Source organism: Neofelis nebulosa, chromosome 2, assembly GCF_028018385.1.
Source record: "Neofelis nebulosa isolate mNeoNeb1 chromosome 2, mNeoNeb1.pri, whole genome shotgun sequence".
Taxonomy (NCBI): Eukaryota; Metazoa; Chordata; class Mammalia; order Carnivora; family Felidae; genus Neofelis; species Neofelis nebulosa.
The window spans coordinates 79,644,714-79,668,406 of record NC_080783.1 but is presented as its reverse complement, the minus strand read 5'-3'; the positions used below and the strand labels follow the sequence as shown (position 1 = coordinate 79,668,406).

General features: G+C 39.3%; 1 protein-coding gene across 7 annotated transcripts in view; it reads right to left on the bottom strand.

The window, feature by feature from the left end:
• CACNB4 (calcium voltage-gated channel auxiliary subunit beta 4) overlaps nucleotides 1-23,693 on the bottom strand; it is a 258,639-nt gene that overhangs the window by 24,427 nt on the left and 210,519 nt on the right. For 6 of the 7 annotated variants that reach the window (XM_058715272.1, XM_058715277.1, XM_058715273.1 and 3 more), the window contains 7 exons: nucleotides 21,962-22,092; nucleotides 19,476-19,552; nucleotides 17,916-17,935; nucleotides 17,612-17,692; nucleotides 16,218-16,276; nucleotides 6,983-7,092; nucleotides 476-627 (listed from right to left, as the gene is read on the bottom strand). In XM_058715272.1, coding sequence (XP_058571255.1) covers nucleotides 476-627; nucleotides 6,983-7,092; nucleotides 16,218-16,276; nucleotides 17,612-17,692; nucleotides 17,916-17,935; nucleotides 19,476-19,552; nucleotides 21,962-22,092 — 630 coding nt within the window. Of the gene's footprint in view, nucleotides 1-475; nucleotides 628-6,982; nucleotides 7,093-16,217; nucleotides 16,277-17,611; nucleotides 17,693-17,915; nucleotides 17,936-19,475; nucleotides 19,553-21,961; nucleotides 22,093-23,693 lie in introns of those variants that run through there. The other variant, XM_058715278.1, reaches the window with a different exon arrangement.

Sequence of the window (23,693 nt, the reverse complement as noted above, 5' to 3'; positions counted from 1 at the left end):
TGATGGGTATTGAAGAGGGAATCTTTTGGGATGAGCACTGGGTGTTGTATGGAAACCAATTTGACAATAAATTTCATATATTAAAATAAATAAATAGGGGCGCCTGGGTGGCGCAGTCGGTTAAGCGTCCGACTTCAGCCAGGTCACGATCTCGCGGTCCGTGAGTTCGAGCCCCGCGTCAGGCTCTGGGCTGATGGCTCGGAGCCTGGAGCCTGTTTCCGATTCTGTGTCTCCCTCTCTCTCTGCCCCTCCCCCGTTCATGCTCTGTCTCTTTCTGTCCCAAAAATAAATAAAAAACGTTGAAAAAAAAATTTTAAATAAATAAATAAATAAATAAATAAATAAAATTAAAAAAAATAAAATAGAAAGGGCCTCAATAAGATACTCTCCTTACTCATGAACAAAAATGCACAGAGCAAAGACTATTTCAAAAGAAATGAGCTTCTAATTCTTAAGGCAGAAATGAGGCAATTACCTTTGGAGATGAAACTTTAACATGAACAATAATTGGCGCTAAAGAAGTCTTTATAAGTTGTGCTGGGTGATTGATGGTGTCTGCGTCAAGAACAACCAGTTGCAAAGATCTTGCCAACTCAAAGATTCTTTCAATTTCACTTTGCACTTCCGCTAAAAGGAGAAATAATAAACAACAGGGCATGGTTATTTTTATTAATTAGTTCTTATATGTAAAACCATTTAAAACCATTTGGATGTTTGTCTATATTGCACAACAGAACATTCTGAATGTCATGCTTCTGTTAACTTAAGATCTTTCCTAAAGAGAGAGAGATGGGTTGAGTTTTTCATAAAACCAAAAAATTGGTGAAAAAAAATTGAGATGGCTCTCTTGACTCACTTCTTACACTTGCCCTGATATTCAGCTACTTATATAGCTATGTTGTTTTTGATTATTGCTTTGTTCCAAAGAACTTTTACTTTAGCTATAAAAGCTAAAACCACAATTAGGAAAGAATTGAAATACATGCAGAGCAACACTGCATAGAAAGCAAATTATACTGAAATATTCCAGCTAAGCAAGAATTTATATATTGATATTTTGTGAATATGTTTTTAAAAAAATCCCACAATTCATCTGTTTTGACTGATGTGCACATTTTTGTATCCAGGGTTAAATGTTCTGGGTCTACACTTAACGTTAACAAACTGCTACGCTTTAATTCAAGTATTAGGGCCAGTACACTTGTTCTAAGGCATAATCTTCAGCATTAAAAAGAAAAACAACTAAGGCCAATTATATTATAAATGCTGCAATGCCTTGAGAATGCAAATCTATTCAATTGGTTGTAACAGCCAAGTGACTGAAATCTCTGTGTGAATCTGGTCGAATAAAAAAATCTAGTTATTTGTCTGAAGTACTCTAGCTATTTTTTTAAAAAAAAATTTTTTTAACGTTTATTTATTTTTGAGACAGAGAGAGACAGAGCATGAACAGGGGAGGGGCAGAGAGAGAGAGGGAGACACAGAATCTGAAACGGGCTCCAGGCTCTGAGCTGTCAGCACAGAGCCCGACGCGGGGCTCGAACTCACGGATCGTGAGATCGTGACCTGAGCCAAAGTCGGCCGCTTAACCGACTGAGCCACCCAGGCGCCCCACTCTAGCTATTTTTAAAGCAAAGCAGATTACCTATAAAAACATAATACGTCTTTCTAAAACATAAAAAACTTTTTCACATACGTTTTATAAATCATCTGACTTATTGGGTCATGTCTAAAGTCTGAATTAGACTACTTAATTTTCAGAGAGATGATCTTATTTTGCTTTTTACTTGTTTTTATTTTTGGCCTATTTATTACAGGCATGACCCAGCAATGTTGTAATCTCATTTAAATTACACAGAGCAAACAAGTTACCTAATTTAAATAACTTCAAAGATGGCCTAAGTAAGAGGTGATGTTGCTCTAAAAATAACTCTAGAAGAGTTTCTACCACAATGTCGTGATTTGTTTTGCTTATCCAGTATACATTCAAGTTCATGTCACCCACCACAAGCCAAAACCTGCCATAACCAAACATACGGACAAGGTGTGTGGGATCATGGATGTTCAAGACTATCATGTAACTCTAATTTGGGGGGCTTTGCATAATAGCATAAAATTCTGACTTCCCACCAAATCACTGATGTTTAATGCATGATTTGTATTAGAAATATGAATTTAGAGAGTCAACATAGCAATCATTGTTCATATTATCCAATTCCAATGGTCTGAAAGATGTCATGTTACTTTGAACTGTGACTAGCTCTCAAGGTATCTATGTAAAGAATCTGGACGATTAGGCTTATTTGCAAAATTCTTCTGAAGTCACCTAGTACATTTGTCAATAATAAATAACATACCCGTCCCTTTTTTCTCACATGTCAAAAACACTTTTTAAAAAAAGAGATCTTTCTTATGAGAGAAGTTCAGAAAATAAATTTTATTTTTATTGTAGTAGATTTCAGCCTCAGGCTGTTGGGGTGTGTTCTCCATTTGTTGTTGTCATTAAATTGACACTGGTTTAAGGTAACTCCTGGTCAGGACTGTTATAGAACAAGTCTGCATTGCTTTAAGTTTCAAATCTGAATACAACATTCTCTCAAGTAGCAAAATGGCAGTGAGGCAAACTGGACTGCTCTGGTATAAAGAACCCTTGAGACACACTGTGTAAATAACTCAGAAATGCCTGGGCCTTATTTACTCTACACCAGCAATGAGATAAGTGTGGTTTTTGACCTGTGCGGAGGGCAAGCACATCCACAGCTTAGGCAACACAAAACTCTTAGGCAATGGCATTCCAGCACAAGTGGAGAGGTGCTCAGGCAAGCAAGCCAGGAGGCTGCAGACGGCCACACTATATACTAGAGTGGGTCCCTATGTGGATAATAGGTATATAGAATTCAATACCTAAACTGTCTGAGAAAGAGAATGGCATATGTATCTACATAGCTCATTTTCTTAAAAACTTAGAGCAAGCCCAGCAATCCTGACTTTCCATGCTGATTCTCAGAAGGTTCCAAAGTTTCACCATGATCTTACTACAGACAAATGGGGCTCTGAGAAATTTGGACTATGATGCTGGAGGGACCTCAATGAACACTTCTATAACTTGACCACGACTGATCTAGATCCACCTCTCTCTAGCATCTCTGACACCTGTGATCTTTCTTATATCCAAATGCTTAAACTACTTCAATGGCTCCTTTGGGTTCAAAACAACATTGCCCAAAGTGAATACCCTGGAACACTAATCCCATAAGATATCTTAAGGGGAAAAAGAGATTTTTTTTTTTTTGCAGGCTATAATAATTTCTTTTGGAATTTCAAACATGCATTACCCTTTGCATCTTTTTTTTTTTTAATTTTTTTTTCAACGTTTTTTAATTTATTTTTGGGACAGAGAGAGACAGAGCATGAACGGGGGAGGGGCAGAGAGAGAGGGAGACACAGAATCGGAAACAGGCTCCAGGCTCCAAGCCATCAGCCCAGAGCCCGACACGGGGCTCGAACTCACGGACCGCGAGATCGTGACCTGGCTGAAGTCGGACGCTCAACCGACTGCGCCACCCAGGCGCCCCGCATTACCCTTTGTATCTTAATGGCTCTTCGAAGTCTTGCAGTAAAGAAATCTGCCAATTGTTTAATCCAAATTTCCAAATTTATCTGACTGAGGAAAATGTTTGGATGTAACAACTATTAGTATCTTTTAGAACCCACATTTCATAGAATCTACCTTGGAGGAGGTTTCTTTAGCAAGGCATACTAGAGCCCTAACATACTAGCCTCAACCCACTTTTTCAGTCTCTTTCCCTGTTGCTCTCAAACCATGCCATCCACTCTCTTTTTTTAAGTATGCTGTGCACAAACTATTTGTTTATCACCTACACAGTGTTTTTTACATGTTGATGCCTTTGGACATTCTTGTCTTCCATGAAGAACCAGCTCAAATATAACTTCTTCGAACTCTTCTCTTTCACCTCTTACTCCCTACCCTTCTTTCTTTATACCCCTAGCTTTTTGTTCATAAATCTATTATCAGACAGTATTTTAACCACCTGTCCCTTCTTTCTGTTGGCTTATAGGTAAGACACTTTGTCTTTAGTTATGTTTGTACTTACTAAGTCTGGCATAATTTGTGGCATATAACAATAACCATGTGATGAGGAAATCTACAAATGTGCATTAACAAGCAGGCAAATGGACATAAGTGGCTCACATAGGGATTATCATAATAGATTTCCATTAAATTAATTCCAATGGCTATAGGTATATGAATTTACAAAGCAAAGGAAAAAACCAGTGAACTGACACTGCCTTGTTTCTTCATCAATATTTACACTAGCTCCACTCCACTGAGTGAAACAGGTGACTAGATTACACAGAATGACTTCAAAGAATGTCCATGAAACCCTTGGCTGGTATAGATGGTGAGAGTCAGGCAACCTCACTTATGCATCTAAGTGTTTTTTAGCCTCTCATTATTTATCAGAAGAAGAAGTAACTAAAAGTCAAAGGCACTTTGTGGAGTGAGGAGAGTGGAAGAGGGAAGAACAGACAACAGATGCTTGTTCGAGAAATCTTCAGTCTAACTTTTCCAAAGAAGACATCCAGATGGCCAACAGACACATGAAAAGATGCTCAACATCACTCATCATCAGGGAAACACAAATCAAAGCCACACTGAGATATCACTTCACACCGGTCAGAGTAGCTGAAATGAGCAAATCAGAAAACAACAGATGCTGGTGAGGATGTGGAGAAAAGGGAACCTTCTTGCACTGCTGGTGAGAATGCAAACTGGTGCAGCTGCTCTGGAAAACAGTGTGGAGGTTCCTCAAAAAATTAAAAATAGAACTACCCTATGACCCAGCGATAGCACTACTAGGAATTTACCCAAAGGATATATATATAGGAGTGCTGACACATAGGGGCACTTGTACCCCAATGTTTATAGCAGTACTTTCAACAATAGCCAAATTATGGAAAGAGCCTAAATGTCCATCAACTGCTGAATGCATAAAGAAGATGTGGTTTATATATACAATGGAATACTACTTGGCAATGGGAAGGAATGAAATCATGCTATTTGCAGCAACGTGGATGGAACTGGAAGGTATTATGCTGAGTGAAATAAGTCAGTCAGAAAAGGACAGATATCATATGTTTTCACTCACAGGTGGATCTTGAGAAACTTAACAGAAGACCACATGGGAAGGGAAGGGGGAAAAGTAGTTACAAACAGAGAGGGAGGGAGGCAAACCACAAGAGACTCTTAAATACAGAAAACAAACTGAGGGTGGATGGGGGAGGGTGGCAGCCCAGGGGAAACCCAGGGGAAAATGGGTGATGCGCATAGAGAAGGGCACTTGTTGGGATGAGCACTGGGTGTTGTATGTAAGCCAATGTGACAATAAATTATATTCATAAAAAAAAAAAGAAATCTTCAGTCTAATTTGGCATCCTTGTCTCTCACAGTATTTAACTTTAGTCACCTAATCTGATTCATCATCATCAACTCTTTCATTGTTACCACCTCAAGGTCAAAATTACTGTCTCTTTAAGAGTGTTTCACTCAGCATGTGAGGGATCTAAATACAAAACTAAGGAAAGAACCACTGATGTCCAAGCTCCTGCCTTCACAAGAACAAACAACTATTCATTTGGTATGTTTAACATTCTTTTTATAAAGCAACCATGCAGCAGACATTTATTGAACAATTACCATGTGCCAATCCCATGCTAGGAATATACAGGTGATACTTTGTAGCCTCTTTGCAATCTGTACAATTCTTGGTGCAGGGTCAAGGTATAGCCTTCAATGAATTCTTGATGGGACGTTTAGGCATGCAAGCGATCTTGGAATTTTTTTGTTTTCTATTATCATCTCAGTAGTTTAAGAAAATATAGTGACAGAGAAGACCCTTATCTTTCCCACTCTGCCCATGAGGGAGGAGGTAGCAAAACAAACTGCCCTCAGAATGTGAATGCAAAAGAGACTCCTAGAAAGTTATAAGTGGACTGCACCACTCTTGGCAATCATAGAAACCACAAACAGGCTTTTGAGATGAATGTCGTGATTGCCCAGCAGTGTGGACTTGTTTCTGTGGATGGTAATTCCATCTTCCACAGCCCTGCTCATAACATGGTGTTATGTAGCTAACCATATAAGGTGTTCTTCCATTTTCCATCATGGTGAATTTCATAATTCTTTCTAACTAGTGCTCCAGGAAAGACACATTTAAACTCCCTACATGTTATTAATGCTCATTGCTATTTCCACTTAAAGATGTGACTGTTCTGGGGCACCTGGGTGGCTCAGTCGGTTAAGCGTCCGAGTTCAGCTCAGGTCACGATCTCACGGTCTGTGAGTCCGTGAGTTCGAGCCCCGCGTCGGGCTCTGGGCTGATGGCTCAGAGCCTGGAGCCTGCTTCCGATTCTGTGTCTCCCTCTCTCTCTGCCCCTCCCCTGTTCATGCTCTATCTCTCTCTGTCTCAAAAATAAATAAACGTTAAAAAAATTTTTTTTTAAAAAAGATGTGACTGTTCTGGATACTACCAGCTAGCAGCGAAGCTATACTAAGACACCGTTAGCTAGCTTTCTTCTAAAGATCTGAGAAAGTTGAACATCTCATTTCTTTTCATGTCAGCTGCGACTCAGGTATGGCATATCATTAGCATCACTGAGAAACTTGGGCAGAGTAGAGATGGGTGCTTTCACGTGGTTAGGCAGTAGCAGACCAGGGGAGCCCAATGAGGGTTCTTCCCACCAGGCTACAGATTAACTGATTGACTAGAGCTGAGACAGAGGAGGTTCTGGCTGTTGAAGGAATCTGCTCCCTTCTTTTCCATGAGAGCATTCTCTTCAGTTCATCAGCACTTCCCCATTCAGAATGGGGAGAAGACTGGAAAAGACATTCACAAATGAAACATGTGTCATCCCACTCCGAAAACACAGCTTGGAGAAGTACCATATTTGAACATCTTACCTAAGCTGGACCGAGTGTTCGAACGTTCAATTATTGCTCGCTTGCTGGGATTATTTAGGACAGACCTCTTAGCAAGAGAAATGTCAGCTGTCACTCTTGTTATTGATATCCTATGAATAGGAACACAGAACAGAACAAGCCAGTAGAAATGTTATGGGGCTCTCAGGTGATTTATAACCACAGTATTTAGTAACCACTTTACATACTGCATTGCAACCACAGTATAATAAACATCGCCACAAGTATTTTAAATAGGCTTTGGCTAGTATTGAAAATATAAGTCAGGTATAATGGAGGAAGGTTCTGGCTATTTAACCAAAACAAAAAGCAAACCTGTGGTTAAAAACAAAGCTCTTCCTCCACCACTGTCTAGCTTGTCAAATTCTCTTTATAACGCACACCACACCAGGAGGGAATCAAAATATGTGAATAAACATGCTCTTTCTAGGAAGCATCAACACAATTTCCCTACAATTCACAGTTGATTTGCTCTTGAATAAGACCTTCAGGAACTACAAATGTTCTGCCCAGGCATATCAACCAGAGGGGAAAACCCTGTTCATTTTCATCAACACTCAACCAGTTGGTAGTGATGTTGTATTCCTGATGCCTAACAGTTAATTCATGATACAAGAAGCATCTCTCCACGAGCCCAAAGGAATGTTTCATTTCGAAGAATATGGAAAATATGACTTCTATTCTGCCTGCACAAGATCCGTCAGCATATTTGCTTAGGACTTTGAATGCATAAAGTGGAAAGGCATAAGACACTATAGTTGAGGGCAATGTGAGGATTGCGCCAGGATTTTGGCAAGTCAGAAAGTTTCCTGCAGTTACACAAGAGAAGAATAAAGCTAAGAAGTTGCAGATGAACAAAGAGAGGAGTCCATATGCACATGATTTATCAAATAAGAATCTCTGGAATTTACAGCCTTAAAATTCTTTATTTTAAACCGCGACTGATGAATTTCAGGTTATTATCTACCTGTAGAATGCAAAGCATGCCTCTCTAAGCCAGTTACTGCCACCATGGACCTTTCCCCATTCTCATTTTCAGAGCTTTGGCAGAGTTCTGGAATGGAGACAAGAGAGTAGTGCCCCTTCCTTTTTTGCTCAGTGCACCCATTTGCCTTCATTTTTATATTCCTTCGGCGACTGGTGCAGGGAAGAGGTAGAGTTGATATCAATGACTGAGTCATAGTTTTGGTATACTATCAGCACTCTCAGGAGACTCTTCACCTGACTTCAGTGACCCAAAGCCTTAAGGAAAATTTAAAGTATTCCTTGTCACAAATGGTTCTTTAAAGCTATACAGGCTATCTAAAAGTTCTGATACCATTTTAACGCAAAGCACCTTCTTGTGTCATTGTATTGTATTTACATGCTGTAGATGGTCAGTGAGTTTTAAATTCTTAATGTTTTTAGAATTTTTAGTCACTAATAAATTATTGGAGTCATCTTCATATTATCTTCTACAGAAACCAAGAGTTTTGTGAAATACCTCTGGGCCACCGAGAACACCAAGGGGAAGCTGAGTTGGCAGACCTCCAGCTTTCCTACCTTCCACTTCAGGCAAACGCCTCTGCATTTCTGTTTTCTACATTGGGGCTTTATATATGATTTCCTTGTAAAAAGCTGCCCAACTGCTAAAAGACATTGGAAAACACTGGTCAAGTACAACTGCTTCATTTTACCAAGAAAACTGAGACACAGAGAGGAAGTTCCACATGATTAGTTAGAGACTAAGAAGACCTGAAACACAGGCCCCCAAGCACCAGGCCAATCCTTAGTCACCTGAGTGATGATAAGTCTCACAGAGCTTCAGTTTTCTTCTCCAGCAACCCCATATCCCCAGATGTAAGCCAAATCATCAAGTGCAGATGCAATCGATCTTGGCCATGTGCAGAGAAGTGGTCAGGACTTTAGTGAGCTTAAAGTCAAGGGAACCCCATGTCTGAGTCTGCATTACTCAGTTGGCTTTTGCAACTTGAAGTATGAAATCTCATAGGCATCCTGTGTTCACAGCTTCTTTAATTTACAGAATAGAGATTGCTCATTTATTTTTGTGTGTTTGTTTGTTTGTTGTTTTAAGGACAGAGTTGTTGGTTAGAAACATACAGTCAAGTTCCAGAGCAATTCAAATACATGACTGGAGACGAATGGGTTAAATTAGGAATAGAATTCAACTTTCTAAAATAAAGACTTTTGAAGGGCCCAAAAAGTCTATTCTGCTTATGGGAGATCAAAATTTGTAGTTCTATACAAGCCAAATAGTGAGTCTTGGTTCTTAAAATTTGAAAGGATTACCACCATACCATCACATATAGAGTTTTATAAGTTTTTACAAGTTTTACAAAAAAGCAAGCAAACAAACAAAACAGTAAGACACACACACATCTGCTTCATATATTCTCCAAACAGAAAAAGGTATGGACAATACAGGGTTCTTTTTCTTGTTTTATTTGTCACCAAAATACCAGCGAACTTGTTAATACAAGTTATTTCTTTTTAAAATTTTTTAATGTTTATTTTATTTTATTTTATATTTTTTGAGACAGAGCATGAGGATGGGAGGGGCAGATGGAGGTGGAGACACAGAATCTGAAGCAGGCGCCAGGCTCTGAGCTATCATCACAGAGCCTGATGCGGGGCTCAAACCCACAAACCGTGAGATCATGACTTGAGCCGAAATGGAAAGCTTAACTGACTGAGCCACCCAGGCACCCCAATACAAGTTATTTCTTAATAAAAGTACACATGCATGCATGAAGGAGCTCAGGACAAGATAGACACAGCCCCAGAAACCCTTCAGTAAGACAAAGCAGAGTTTTCTGTTTTCTACTGCAAAGATGCTTACTATTATCAAAATAAAAAACCAAACCCAAACTTTTTTTTTGTAAAAGACTCTCCAAAAATATAATTGAATACTTCTAGTTTATATACTTTTTTTAGTTTTATATACTTAAAAAATATTTTATATACTATATATTTTTATATTTTTATATACTAGTTATATATTTTTATTACTTTTTTTAACTTAAAAAAATGCCCTTTCCACTTCTTTTCTTGCTGTACTCATTCCCCCCAGTACTTCCACGCATCTTGTTTGATGTATGTTTTTACGAAGTTCCCTAGGAAACTTTTCTGTGACATAGTGTTAGTAGTTACTGGCTGGTCGATTAATGCTAACAGAAGTTCAGCTCCTCAGCAAACGGGGTTTAGTAGCAAATGTCACTGAAAACTAGCAAAAATTGTTCTCTAACTCTAGCAAATCTGAACCCCACCTGTTCTTTATTTCTGTTTTCGAATTCATCAGAATTGCCCCAATCTATCATGACCTATGAGTATTAGTTTTTTGAGAAAAGATATTACTTTCAGTTATAACATATCCATTCAAAAATAATTGTTATTTCCATATTGGTTCAGAATGGCTATAAGGTCCTTCTATGCTCTATCTTTGCTACATCTAATATGCAACACTGTTAGTACATTAATTAAAAAAAAATAACTCCTAGTATTCATAGAGAAGAGTATTCCAAAGAACAGAACAGTGCACTGTCAAGAGAATTGGGATGGAGGGCCTACATAGACCTGAGTATTCTTCCTGGATCTTGCTCTTGCTGGTTGTGTGACCATGGACAAGTCAGATTAGCATCAGAATCCTAATCAACAAAATGGTGATACTGGTCAAAATAGCTAAAATTAACAACTCAGGAAACAACGGATGTTGGTGAGGATGTGGAGAAAGAGGATCTCTTTTGCACTGCTGGTGGGAATGCAAACTGGTGCAGACACTCTGGAAACAGTGTGGAGATTCCTCAAAAAATTAAAAATAGAACTACCCTATGACCCAGCAATAGTACTACTAGGAATTTATTCAAAGGATACAGGAGTGCTGATTCATAGGACACATGTACCCCAATGATTATAGCAGCTCTATCAACAACAGCCAAATTATGGAAAGAGACCCAATGTCCATCAACTGATGAATGGATAAAGAAGCTGTGATTTACATGTACAATGGAATACTACTTGGCAATGAGAAAGAATGAAATCCTGCCATTTGTAATAATGTGGATGGAACTGCAGGGTATTATGCTAAGTGAAATAAGTCAGAGAAAGACAGATATCATATGTTTTCACTCATATGTGGAATCTGAGAAACTTGACAGAAAACCATGGGAGAAGGGAAGGGAAAAAATAGTTTTAAACAGAGAGGGAGGCAAACTGAAGGTTTAAGGGGGGGGGTAACAGGGGGAGGGGAAAATGGGTGATGGGCATTGAGGAGGGCACTTGTTGTGATGAGCATTGGGTGTTGTATACAAGTGATGAATCATGGGAATCTACTCCTGAAGCTAAGAGCACACTGTATACACTGTATGTTAGCTAACTTGACAATAAATTATATTTAGAAAAAAAATAATAAAATAAAATAAAATAGTGATAGCAGCTTTGCCAAACTATCTTCTGGGAGTGCCAGTAGGGGCAAACGAGGTAATATACAAAAGTGCTTTGTCAACCTAATATATAAAAGACAATTACTGCAGATTTGAAGACTTGAAGGGGACAGTTTCTTTATATTCTGTCCTCAAAAAAAAAAACAGTCTACCATAAACTCTCCTACCACCAGAGTCCATGGAATTTATATAGACTTTCAGGGGAGGAGGATCAGGTCAGACGTGTTGTAATCAAAACCTGCTAATTTAAGTATTCATGTTTGGCATTAAAGTGTTCAATTACTTATCTCTAGTGTTTGACCACTGATGAGTCTCCACCTGAAGAGAGAGAATGGTAGAAGGAGATGATAAGAGGGTGATATTGACTTTGAAACAGAAGGTGCTGTGTTGTTCTTTTCCATTTGTTGACGGCAGTTACAAGGTGTTTTGATTCTGCCATGACTTGGCTGCTCTGTTGATAGCATCAAGGATTCCCATTGCTGTTTATGAACAAACATTACCTCTCTGAGTCTCCTAAGTTGTATTCTCAGCCTCGTTTCTTCAAATTCTTCCTCAAACCCTTTTTAAAAAAGTATTCCCCCTCCCTTTATTTTTATTTTGGAAAGAGAGAGAGAGTGAGGGAGTGTGAGAGGCAGAAGGGCAGAGGGAGAGGGAGAGAGAGAATCTCAAGCAGGCTCCACCCCCCAGTGCAGAGTCCTGACACAGAGCTCGAACTCAGGAACCATGAGTTCATGATCAGAGCCCAAATCAAGAGTCAGATGCTTAACTGACTGAGCCACCTAAGTGTCCCTCAAACCCTTTTTTCCTTCGAGTGGCCTTTGGCTAATAACTTCCTTTAACTTTAGATTTTATCTATATAGATTACAGGATGTTCATTTAGGATTTTTGGCCACGATCATGTCGATTACAAAGTGTTCAGTAATTGCCATAGAGCTGATCTGATCTAGTCATCAAAATGCCTAAAGCCAGCAATTTTATTGGAATTTGAAACGATTAGCATAGTTCAACAAATGGCAGTTGGTTTGACTGCCTGCTGTTCTATGAATGGTATATTCAACCAGCTGAACAAACCTCATCCCAAAGGATGATCCCCAATGAATGTTTGTGGTAGAAAATGAAGAGAGAAAAGTTCTACATCGTTGTGAACCCTGTGTGTTCACCAGGCTGATGCCATCGTACCAGCTGGTTAGGCTCATCTAATTTACGATCTGTGCACAGGCACTGTCACCACGTGTGGATATGCACATGGACGAGGGTTCCTCAGGAACTGTTTGGTACTATGCTTTTCATTTTTCTTCCGCGTATTACAGTTAGGCCCTACAGTAGCAATCATGGCGATAAAACTGTCCAATAAGCAGCTCTCAACGGACCCAAATAATTTCTAAGGTATCAAAAAAGGGCAAGTATATGATTTTGTAACAATCAAGCTACTGGACTTTAATCCAATTTGTTGAATACTGTCTAACCATGATCTGGAAAACAGTACTGAAGAAAGCCTCTTGGCCAATGGATCCATTTTTTGCTTTGTCTGGAAAATAATAAGACTTTCTCTTGACTATTTTGTCTAACCTACTACATTCATAGCCAATGACACACTGAGTGGGTTTTCATTAGAACATACTGTTTATGCTGTATCACTGTGCTATAGCCTTCTGTGTAATTGTTCTCTTGGCTGGTTTCAGTTAAAGACTATTTGTTGTTTTCACTCTCTTTATTAATTGGTAAAACATAATACAGCAGATTGTCACAGCTCAAAATGTAAGGCTATTTCCCACACAGCAGATGTGTCAGAGTCTGCGTGAAGCTACAAGCACATGGCTTCTTCCTTATCAAAGTCTCTACATACCCTCAACTAATAAATTCATTACTGGTTTTTCTGCAGCACTGTCCTCTTATTATCTGAAAGCAAGTCCACTCTGCTACTCCCACCTTTACTGTCTATCTTCTATCAACTCTGCCATAAATCAGAGCTCTACAGCACCGAGTCTCTTTCTCTGGCTATTACTTTGGCTGCTGTTGAAATCTTCCTTTTATCTCTAGATCCTCTGCTGTGCCATCAGACCATATGGAACACTTGGCGTTGACATTTCAATCCTATTTCTACTAAAACCATCTTCAACAATGTGTATAAATGCTTGATGCAGCAACTTTACCCGACTCAAAACAAATCTCTGCTGTTACAATCAAATGAACTTCCTCTTTCTGGGCTGAAAATTGAGGAAGAACCTCAGATGCTTCATTCTTGAAAGTAGTAATTAAGCCATTCACTTTCTCTTTGTGAAATTTTAAAAAATCCCCTTCTTCTTTTCCTTTCCATCCTACCTTTCAGACAGTTAAAAATACTATTATTTATAAGGATGTTACATGGTGATGGAAAGAATCTAACACAAACAGGCTGTGTTATGGGACACAATTGTTCAGCTTGAGGACTGTTACCGGGTCTCATGATGAGGTACAGCTCAGAACTTCCTTAGGTAAAGACAACAGAGGTTAAAACCATGTGACTTCAAGCATAGTTAAAGGAAGTGTGTGTGTGTGTGTGTGTGTGTGTGTGTGTGTGTGTGTATGTGTGACCAAGAACACAGAAGACTGAGGGGCGCCTGGGTGGCTCAGTTGGTTAAGCATCCAATTTTGGCTCAGGTCATGATCTCGTAGTTCATGGGTTCAAGCCCCACATTGGGCTCTGTGCTGACAGCTCAGAACCTGGAGCCTGCTTTGGATTCTCTCTCTCTCTCTCTCTCTCTCTCTCTCTCTCTCTCTCTTTGCTCCTCCCCCACTCATGCTCTATCTCTCTCTGTCTCTCAAAAATAAATAAACATTAAAAAAAGAAAAAGAACACAGAAGACTGAGCCATGAATGTTAGCTGTCAACAATCCACAGACTGCTGCATGAAGGTAGGGATTAAGGCCCAATCACTAGAAGGCAAGACCAAGACCAATGCTATTAAATTAAAGAGTCGGAGTTCAGCTGTTCTTTGCAATGCTTTTTCAAGAAGTGAATTCTCAATAACCAAACATTCCCAAACAGAAGCAGTTTATCCATCTATTTGTGGTTGCTGAAGCAAAGAGATTAGAATAAAAGAACTTTTACATTTCCTTCCAACCCCAATATTCTAGTATTCAGTGCTTCATTTGTTTTCTTTGAAACCACCTCATTCTCTGCGTATCTTCTGTTTAAAAACAAGGGGGGTGGGGAGAGGAGCAGGATAAATCCAAAGCTTTCTTAGTAAGCCTTTTGGGTGCACTAGATGAATGTGGCAGAGACGGTTATTTGTTCAGCAAAATCGATTTCCTCTTCCTCCTGAGCCATGGCTAGACTGTATTTCCCAGCCTGTTCTGTAATTCAGTGTGGACACACAACCAAGTTTTAACCAATGAAAAGTGAGGATCCATGTGCGTCATGTCCAGGCTGGCATGTGCCTCTCCCCACCAGCTGACTGGAGAGCCCCTCTCAGGCAGAGGGCTCCAAATGATGGATGAAAGAAGCTTTCCGCCCAATCCTCCCCTCCGCCACTCTATCACTTCCTCCTCGCTGAGGGACACCTGCCTCAGACTGTTAAATGAGCAACAGTAAGCTCCCACTTGTGTTTAAATCATTATATATTTTGGGGTCTATTTATTAAGGCAGCCTGGCACTGTATTAATGTACTCAGCTATTCACATAATGGCTCTGAAGCATTCTGATTTCTTGAACTAAAATCTCAATTATTGGAACTAAAATCTCAGTTTCTTTGTATATAGTCCCAGAAGCTAATGAATATTTTAAGTACAATTACCCAGAAGGCTTTTCTTTTGACAAAAGTATACAGTTTGTACTCAAAGCATGGTTTGCTTTTTTCCCTTAAAATAGCATATTTTTCAAAATGTATTTGATGCTGTTTAAAAAATATATTTGGTAAGCTGGATGCATGTACCCATACTTCTCAGTATACACTGTGTGCCTTTTCTTCATTTCTACTATGTCTTCGATATTTGCATGTTATTTTTACAAGGAGTGTGTTCTGCATTGTAAAGGAGCTTAGTACATCGTATCAAGTCAACATGGACTTTTTCCCATTTCTCTGCGAAACACAGGAACTCTTTCTAGACGTTTTTCACAAAACCTAAATGATAAAATTATTTGATGGCTAAAGACTGAGCCGTATGAATAAGAGGATACATACAAAATACACTAACAAACTACAAGGTGATTTCTGATGAAAGGAACCCAGAACTAAGCATCCAAACAAGTGCTATTCTCTACAAAGTAGTCACTTAGGGAGGTTTATGATGAAAACATTTCTTGCACTCTTCTTCTGAGAAAACGCAGCACTTTACACCTTCATATGATACACACGTACATGCATACACACACACACACACACACACACACATATGCACGCACACAAACATACGCACGCACAGTTCCCAAGTGCTACTACCAGCTTGACCAGCAAGCCACCACATTTATCAAAATATTCTATATTTTCATTAATATATTTCATAAAAATAAGTTTGATATGAATTCACTAACAAGCAAGGAATAAAGACAAACACATACATTTAATTAAAACAAATGGGTTATTTTCCTTCTCAAGGTCCTTTCTCCCTTAGGGATTCAATGCTATACTTCATAACTTCATATCTTCAGAATTCCCTCATTGTATTCTTCCCTGAATACTGAGTTAACTTTTAATTAGAGAACTTCTGCAATCGCTGGAAACACAGATCCACAAATCAATTTATCATACACGTTCGGTTAAAGGAAAATAAAAATACAAAAACATCTGTATGTCTCACCTCCCATCAAACCTGTGCTTCAGGAAATCAAAGAGGGCTTTCTGCATCATGTCTGTTACCTTTGCAGAGGTGAGAAAAAAAGAATGAGGCAAACACACGCAGAGAGACAGAGAGAGAGAGAAGTCAAAAGTGAGAGAGGTGGAAGGGAAGGGCACTTTGTCTGAGCAAAGACCTCACACAGCCTGTTGTCTCTGAGGGGTAGGGCAGGTTGTCCTGGAAGGTGTTTTTCATGCTTAACCACTTACACTTACTCAAGTTTCCCCCTTGGTTGTCCTCTAGGTTGTTGAACGAGCCAGCAGTGTTCACTAGACCTAAGGCAGACTCCCTTCCCTTATTAGGTGATAGAACTGCAGCCAAGAGACCACAATAGGCTGGCTTTGCTCGCAAGTGCTGCCTGTCCTTGGCTCGCCCGAATGGGTGCTTGCCTCCAGTGAGGACCAGCTAGAACTCCTGCGGCCAGCCCTGGGCTTGGCCACCTGCTAGTCTGTGCATGCTGGTAGAAATTCTCCATTCCTACAGATCACTCGCCTGCTTTTCCTCGGACATTCCCCACTGAGAACCGAAGGGAAGGGGGAGAGGAAGGAAGGAGACACATTTTAATGTCCCACCCCACCTAGTTTTATCTATGCTAGCACGAAATCAAAATGGAAACACCCGAAACATAGTACTTCTAAAGCCTTCACTCTTTTCCTTCTTAAACGCATTAAACGCATGGTATTGTTTAATCTCTGAACAAGTTCATTAATACTTTCGTGGACAATTTTTCCCTTCTATGTGTCTTTGAAATAAATGGGAGAAATATTTGGTGGGGTATGGCATCATGTTGAGCACCCAGCAAGGTGAGGTTTGTTGGTGCTTTGAAGGTTTAAGTTTGCTGGAAGATTGCCTACATTGTTCTCTTGTGCTGTTCATACTCATTTATTTATTTATGCATTTATGTATTTATGTATTTATTTATTTATTTAGTTTTACGTAAGCTCTACAGCATGGGGCTTGAACTCACCACCCTGAGATCAAGAGTTGCATGCTCTACCACTGAGCCAGCCAGGTGCTCCCATACTTGATTATTTCCAACAGTAATGGGAATGGTTGAGACTACATAGTCCTTCACTTTGAATTTAATGCAGAGGAAACCTTTGACCACAACTTTCCATCATAAAGGTTTTAAGGGATGTATTTCTAAACAAAGTGATACATATAAGATGAGAAGCGTGCCAGAGAGGGAAGAAAGAGTGAAGGGCCACATGAGCCCCATGCTGTGCCACCCGCCTTCACATGTGGAGAATTGGCCCCATCGGTACCTCTCTGTAAGCAGACCCTAGAGGAGCAAGCTCCCAAGGCTGTCTCCTAGGTTCTTGATCAAGGACTGAAGCATAACAGACTGGTATTTGTACCTCATAACCCTTCAGTGACGGCCCCACTAACACCACCGGACGCATGGATGGCACAACATCATAAGGAGGGATGTGCTCCGTCTGAAAAAGATGATTGGACAGCATGACAAGGTGAGGATAAGCATGCCTTCTCAAAAGCCATAGCAATCGTAATTCTCAGGTCGAGCACAAAATGATTACCACAGGTCCCCACCAAGGAGGCTCATCCCTTATTTTATAGCCATTTGGGTCACTGAAATGGAACATTGCAGGCACGTGCGGATAGAAACCTTAAAGGAAGATTTAAAAAGGAAACACAACTTACCACTTTTTGCTTCTGTTTTGCTAAAAGACAACAATGAGAGCCATATCAAAATACGTAATCTCTGTAAATGATAGTACATGATTTTAAAAGATGGAAGAATGTACCAATTTGTCCCTATAATTCTCATCATGTCACTATTACCCACTCTGTGGAGAACTACTCTATTATTTCATTCTGGACGAGACAATTTTGAAGACAAATGAAAAAACAGACAACTTCTCCCTGTACGAATGACCTTATATCCTGATTTCATGTTGGGTGTGGAGGGTGGACTGCATGAAAACACTAGAAATTCTGGGCCAGCCATGGGCCATAGGTTGTTTCCTGCTACACACAGCATACAGTGTGGCTGAGAACAACTTGGACAAATATAATTTGATAAAAAGGAATTAAGAACGACGATTTGGGTAAAAATGATCATCACCTTTATCAGGAGTTATTTTTGGATTTGTAATTTTGATGAACCAGGAGAAAAATTCTGCAGTCCTTTGTGTGTTCGTTAAGTTTTTGCCTACTTTCCAGGATAGTGACATATTTTTCCTACTATGCTGTTCTTAATTTCAAATAAATTTATAACCATTTATTCCTGTTCTTTCTTGTTTTTAATAGTGTAATAGGTTTGTAATGACCTAAATGTCCAACAAATGGGGATGAGGCAAAATACATTTGATACCTGATTAAACTGATTTTGTTTAAACTGGTTTTGTTTGGCCATCAAAGTGGGTCCGGTCCATCTGGGGACAACCCAGAGACCTAGTTCAGTTCAGAGCACAGGATATGAGGAAAGATCCACCCAAACAAGGACCCAGCACTCAGCACTACTCCAGAACCAATCCCGTTTCCTGCAGTTACGGTAGGCCAGGCTAGACCTTACACTTGCCCTTCTGAGTTGGTAATACTGGATGCTCTAATGCAGCATCAATTCTGGGCCAGAAGAAATTAGACTATAGGAGTCAGGGAATGTGGTAGAAGGAAAATTCCTGCTTGAATGTCTCCATAATTATCAAATATATAACAACTCTTGATTGGACCACCACTGTCACTTCATTTCCATTAATTCCAGGGCTTGGTTATCTGCTTTCCAAACAGAAATGAGGTCATCTGGGCCCATTTGCTGCTTCAACCTTTCCAGTCTCCACAGCCCAGGCTGTACCATCTTAAAGTTCCCCATGGAGACTGAAATAGAGCATTTTCTTGAGAGTCTACAACTTTTTTTTTTTCTTTTTAATTGGCTTTCACCATCTTAAAGTCTGTTGGGTTCTTGGGTGGAATAATGAACTTGCTTCAGATTGGTCTGCACAATGGACAGTTACTCGCTCTGGGGGGTAAACAAGATTTTTCAGAATCAGATTGTAATGATTTGAATTTTTAGTTTCACAAGTACCCTTTAAATCAAATCAAATTACTATAGAAAGCAAATGAGCAATGAAGAGTTAAGTAGAAGAATTTTTAAATCAAAGCCTTAAATTATTTCCAAATTAGTAAAACTACTTGTGTGTATGTTCAAATCCTAAGGGGAAAAAAAACCCATTCCATTAAAAAAACCCGTAAAACCCTTACCTGCTGATGTGGGTGTTGCTCGAAATGTCCCTGATACCATTTCTCCAAGACTTGAAGAAGAATTTCCACTGGATTTCCTAGGATAGAGAAAAGGAACTTAGGACTCATTCCCCAGATTCCTTGAAAATAGAACTTGAGAGTACAAAGCTTTCTTTGGCCTAAATCCTACTAAATAATTCAAAACACACCAAATCCTGCCTTGGAGAAGAACTTCAAGAATCTGTCCACATGTTTTCTTTGACCTATTTCTTAGAGAAGGTGGGGAACAAACTGGACCTAGAAATACTATGCAAAAATATCTCTCCTAGTTATTCAATACAGAAATTAGGCAGAAAAAATCACTGACAGAAACACTCTTGTGAACTGATGCTTAATACCAGTCACCAATGCACCAGTCAGATGTCAAACACAGCTCAAAACAGCTGTAAGACCTAGAAAAAAACATTTCCTTTTAAAAGTGATTTTATTGGGTGGTGCCTGGATGGCTCAGTTGGTTAAGCATCTGACTCTTGATTTCGACTCAGGTAATGATCTTACTGTTCTGGGTTCGAGCCCCTCATTGGGCTCCACACCGATAGTGCGAAGCCTGACTGAGATTCTGTCTCTCCCTCTCTCTCTGCCCTTCCCCTACTCACGTGTGTGAGCTCTCTCTCAAAATAAACTTTAAAAATAAATTTTTAAAGTGATTTTATGGGAGTCAGAATTAAAAAAAAAAAAAAAGGTAAGGATTTGGTCACAAAAAACATTAGTTGTGACCTATTGGGCAATTGTTCCATCAGTCTCCTCTTGCTGCTTTGGAAGCTTCCCAGAAGCCCACAGAGTCCCTTGGGAGCCTACCTTCCTAGTGTTCTTCCCTTTTATGCTTGAGAGTATGGTCCTTAGGTCAGAACTATCTAATTTCTCATCCTGGCTTTTCCCCTTACTAGTTGTGGTAGCTTGGCACATCATATTTCATGTCTTTGAGCCTTAGTTGCCCTATCTACAGAAAAAGTTACACCTCACAGGGTTGTATAAGATCATGTCTGTGAGCTCTTGGTTTTACTCCTGGCCTGCCACACACACACAAAAAAAGCTTTTATTCAAAAGTACATAATAACATAATAAAATAATAATAAAATAACAATTTTGGAAATGATAAAAATTCATTTATTATTTCATTCAACAAATATTTATTGAGCATCCACTGTTCTAGAAACTAGGAATACAACAGTAGGGGGGAAAGACAAAATCCCTTCCTCACAGAGACAGATTTTAGTGGGAGATATCACTATCAAACAGATGAACAGGTAAATACATCGTATTTCTGACAGTAATAACTGCAATAGGGAAAACGAAGTCAAGGAGAGAGATAGGAAGTAAGGGAAGGGAAATGGGTACAATTTTAAAGATGGTGGCAGAAAAGGGGTCACTGAAAAGATTATATTTAACAAAGATCTGAAGCAGATGAAGGAGTGAGCTGGTGGAAATATGAAGCAAAGTGTTCCAATAAGAAAAAAAAACTAGCAGGTGCAAAGGTCCTAAAGCAGGAACGTGTGTTCCTCATGCATTTAAGGAGCAGCAATCGAGACGAAACAGTCAAGAGAAGAAGGGATAAGAAGAATTAATAATTAATAATATTATAGGCATGTTACATACTAAAGAAGATTGGCAATTAAAAGTGGGGCTAACTGTACTTTTGTGATGTTTTATCATAATTAAGAAGTTCCCTTTAAGACAAAGGCAAAGGGCCCCTTAAGAACACAGGAGTTTTTGAAGCAGAAAAGGATCCAACAGAAAAAGGAAGTGAGAGTCAAGAGAAAGAACTGCTTCTATTTTAGGTCTTTCAAAAAATGGTAACACTTATTAAATTCATGCTTCATTGTAGGTTCTCAATATATGCAGGCTCAGGATGATTCTGATTTCTCTTTTCTCAGGCTTTGTTTGTATCCTTGGGACCTACAAACACCTGCACTCTGAGATTTTTGTAGCTATTTCTTTAGTGTACTACAGGTTGATTCATCTGAAGTTAGAACCTTCACTCCATCATCAAGAGATGGTAGATGCCGTGGGGTGGAGGCAACCTCTAGCCCTGGGATGGTACCATATGTACCACTGCATTACATGCCCACTTGAGAGAGGGTCTCTGAAAGTTAACCAGGAAGGGCCCTGATGCCAGGTCAGGTCAGGTTCCCACTTACTGTACTGAGAAAGAATGCCCTGTGACCATCACGGAGGAGACCTTAATCTCCAAGCAGGGTTTGCTGAGGCCACAGAAAAGTCTCCGCTGTGGAATTCATGGTGATGCCAATGAGGTGAGACTTTACATGCAGTGGGGACAATGAACTCCCTGAAACCCCTCTGTGTCAATGTCAGAAACACCTCATACACAGAAAAGTACCTTTTACTCTCAAAGCATACATATTTAACCTGATGAGCAAACTTGAAAACATCATCGTATTTTTCTACTCACCTCCCAAAATAAGTTTCTAAGAAGGAAGGAGCCTTACCCTCCGTGAAAACGTCCCCTTTTTTGTTCTTGCTGAATCCGTATATTCTCCAATCTAAGTGGACTTGGGATGAAGCCAATCTCACAGCCCTCTTTCACCAGTCTTCCTATCCACCAATCATTGTTGTATTTCTGGAATGCAGAAATAAAACTGCTATCAATAGTAATTCACTTATCTTCACATTCCATTAATTAATTTCTGGGGGTGAGAAGAACCAAAAATACTCTTTACATTATACTGTACTATATTATATATACACACTACATTATATTATACTATGTTATACATATCAGAACATGTATCGACTAAAGCCAAAGTCTACAACCTTGTATCTAAAGGCACAGATAGTAAATATTTTAGGCTTTGGAAGCCACATGGTTTCTGGTGCAACTACTTAAATCTGCTATTGTCACATGTTAGTGGCTATAGACAATACGTAAACAAATAAGCATTTGCTATGGTTCAGTTAACCTTTTCTTTCCAAAAAAGACAGCAGGCTCTAATCAGCCTGCAGGCCACAGTTTTCCAATCCCTGGACTAAAGTTGGATCCTAATCTTTGGATTCCTTTGGTCCTTGTCAAGAAGGCCTAGCCAAGTCTTAAGGAATAGATAGTATAGGGATAATTATGCATCAATGTAATTGGAACCCTGGAGAACAAGACAGACAAGTCTGAGATGAAATACACTCAACTGTCTGTTATTTGTCGAAAAGTTTCAGGTAAAGATTCCACAATATTGTCTGTAATCTACTCTCATTGGAGAACTGTAATCTTCCAAACACAGGTTTACAAACTAGGGTCCATCTCACTACCTGCTGAAAAAGGTTACTCTTACAAAAGAAGTATATTGTATATATGTGGAATTTTTGAAACAATATCCAGATGGCCTGAAGTTCAACAGAAAAACCAGGATTTCCATTTATATAAAGTTCCATGACACATAAATTCAGAAAACAAACCCACACAACTGCTTCAGCCAATATGGGGTAAGACTCTGTGAACGTGATCCTATTCGGTGGGTCAGCAAAATTGTATTTGGAAATACAGATTTGCTGGAGCCTAAATCAGAAGGTATATTTAATCCAAGCCACCTGCCTCAAAGGAAGGTTTCAGGTAGATGATTTTTAGAATGCAGGTATCAGTCCTATTGTTTACATCCTCCAGAGATGATTCCAAAAACTCTTGTCTTCATCAGCGTGGGGCAAGGTAATTCTCTCTCTTTTTGATCCAAAAAGTATCTGCTTTTTTTCAAAATGAAAAACTATATGTAGTACACTTTGTTTAGCTCAGAGAAAAGGGAAATTTATGTGTATATGACATTGATACACTGTGAAGGAGGAATGGATGTTTTCATTAACTCACTGCAGCATGAAATTCTGCATAGCTTTGAGTAATTCTCAGCAACAGCCTCACACTCAAAAGCAAAATGATATGCCTTAGGGATTTGGCCTTTATTATGCACACAGCTCCTACATGAGGCATGCATGGCATGTAGTATGAGACTGCACTGAAGAAATGTGAGTTGACCTAATATAAAATCTTGAACAATCTAAGTCGTGGTTTTTCTATCTTCCCATCTTTTATTTCAGGATAACAGGGCTGAAATAACAGGCCTGTTTATTATGGAATTAACAAAAGGCAAGAGAGTCCTTTTAGAATCTTTGGTGCACAGGTCTGGAATTCAAATCTTATTGTGGTGGGGACAAAGCAGACTATGAGTCAGAGTGTCCTAG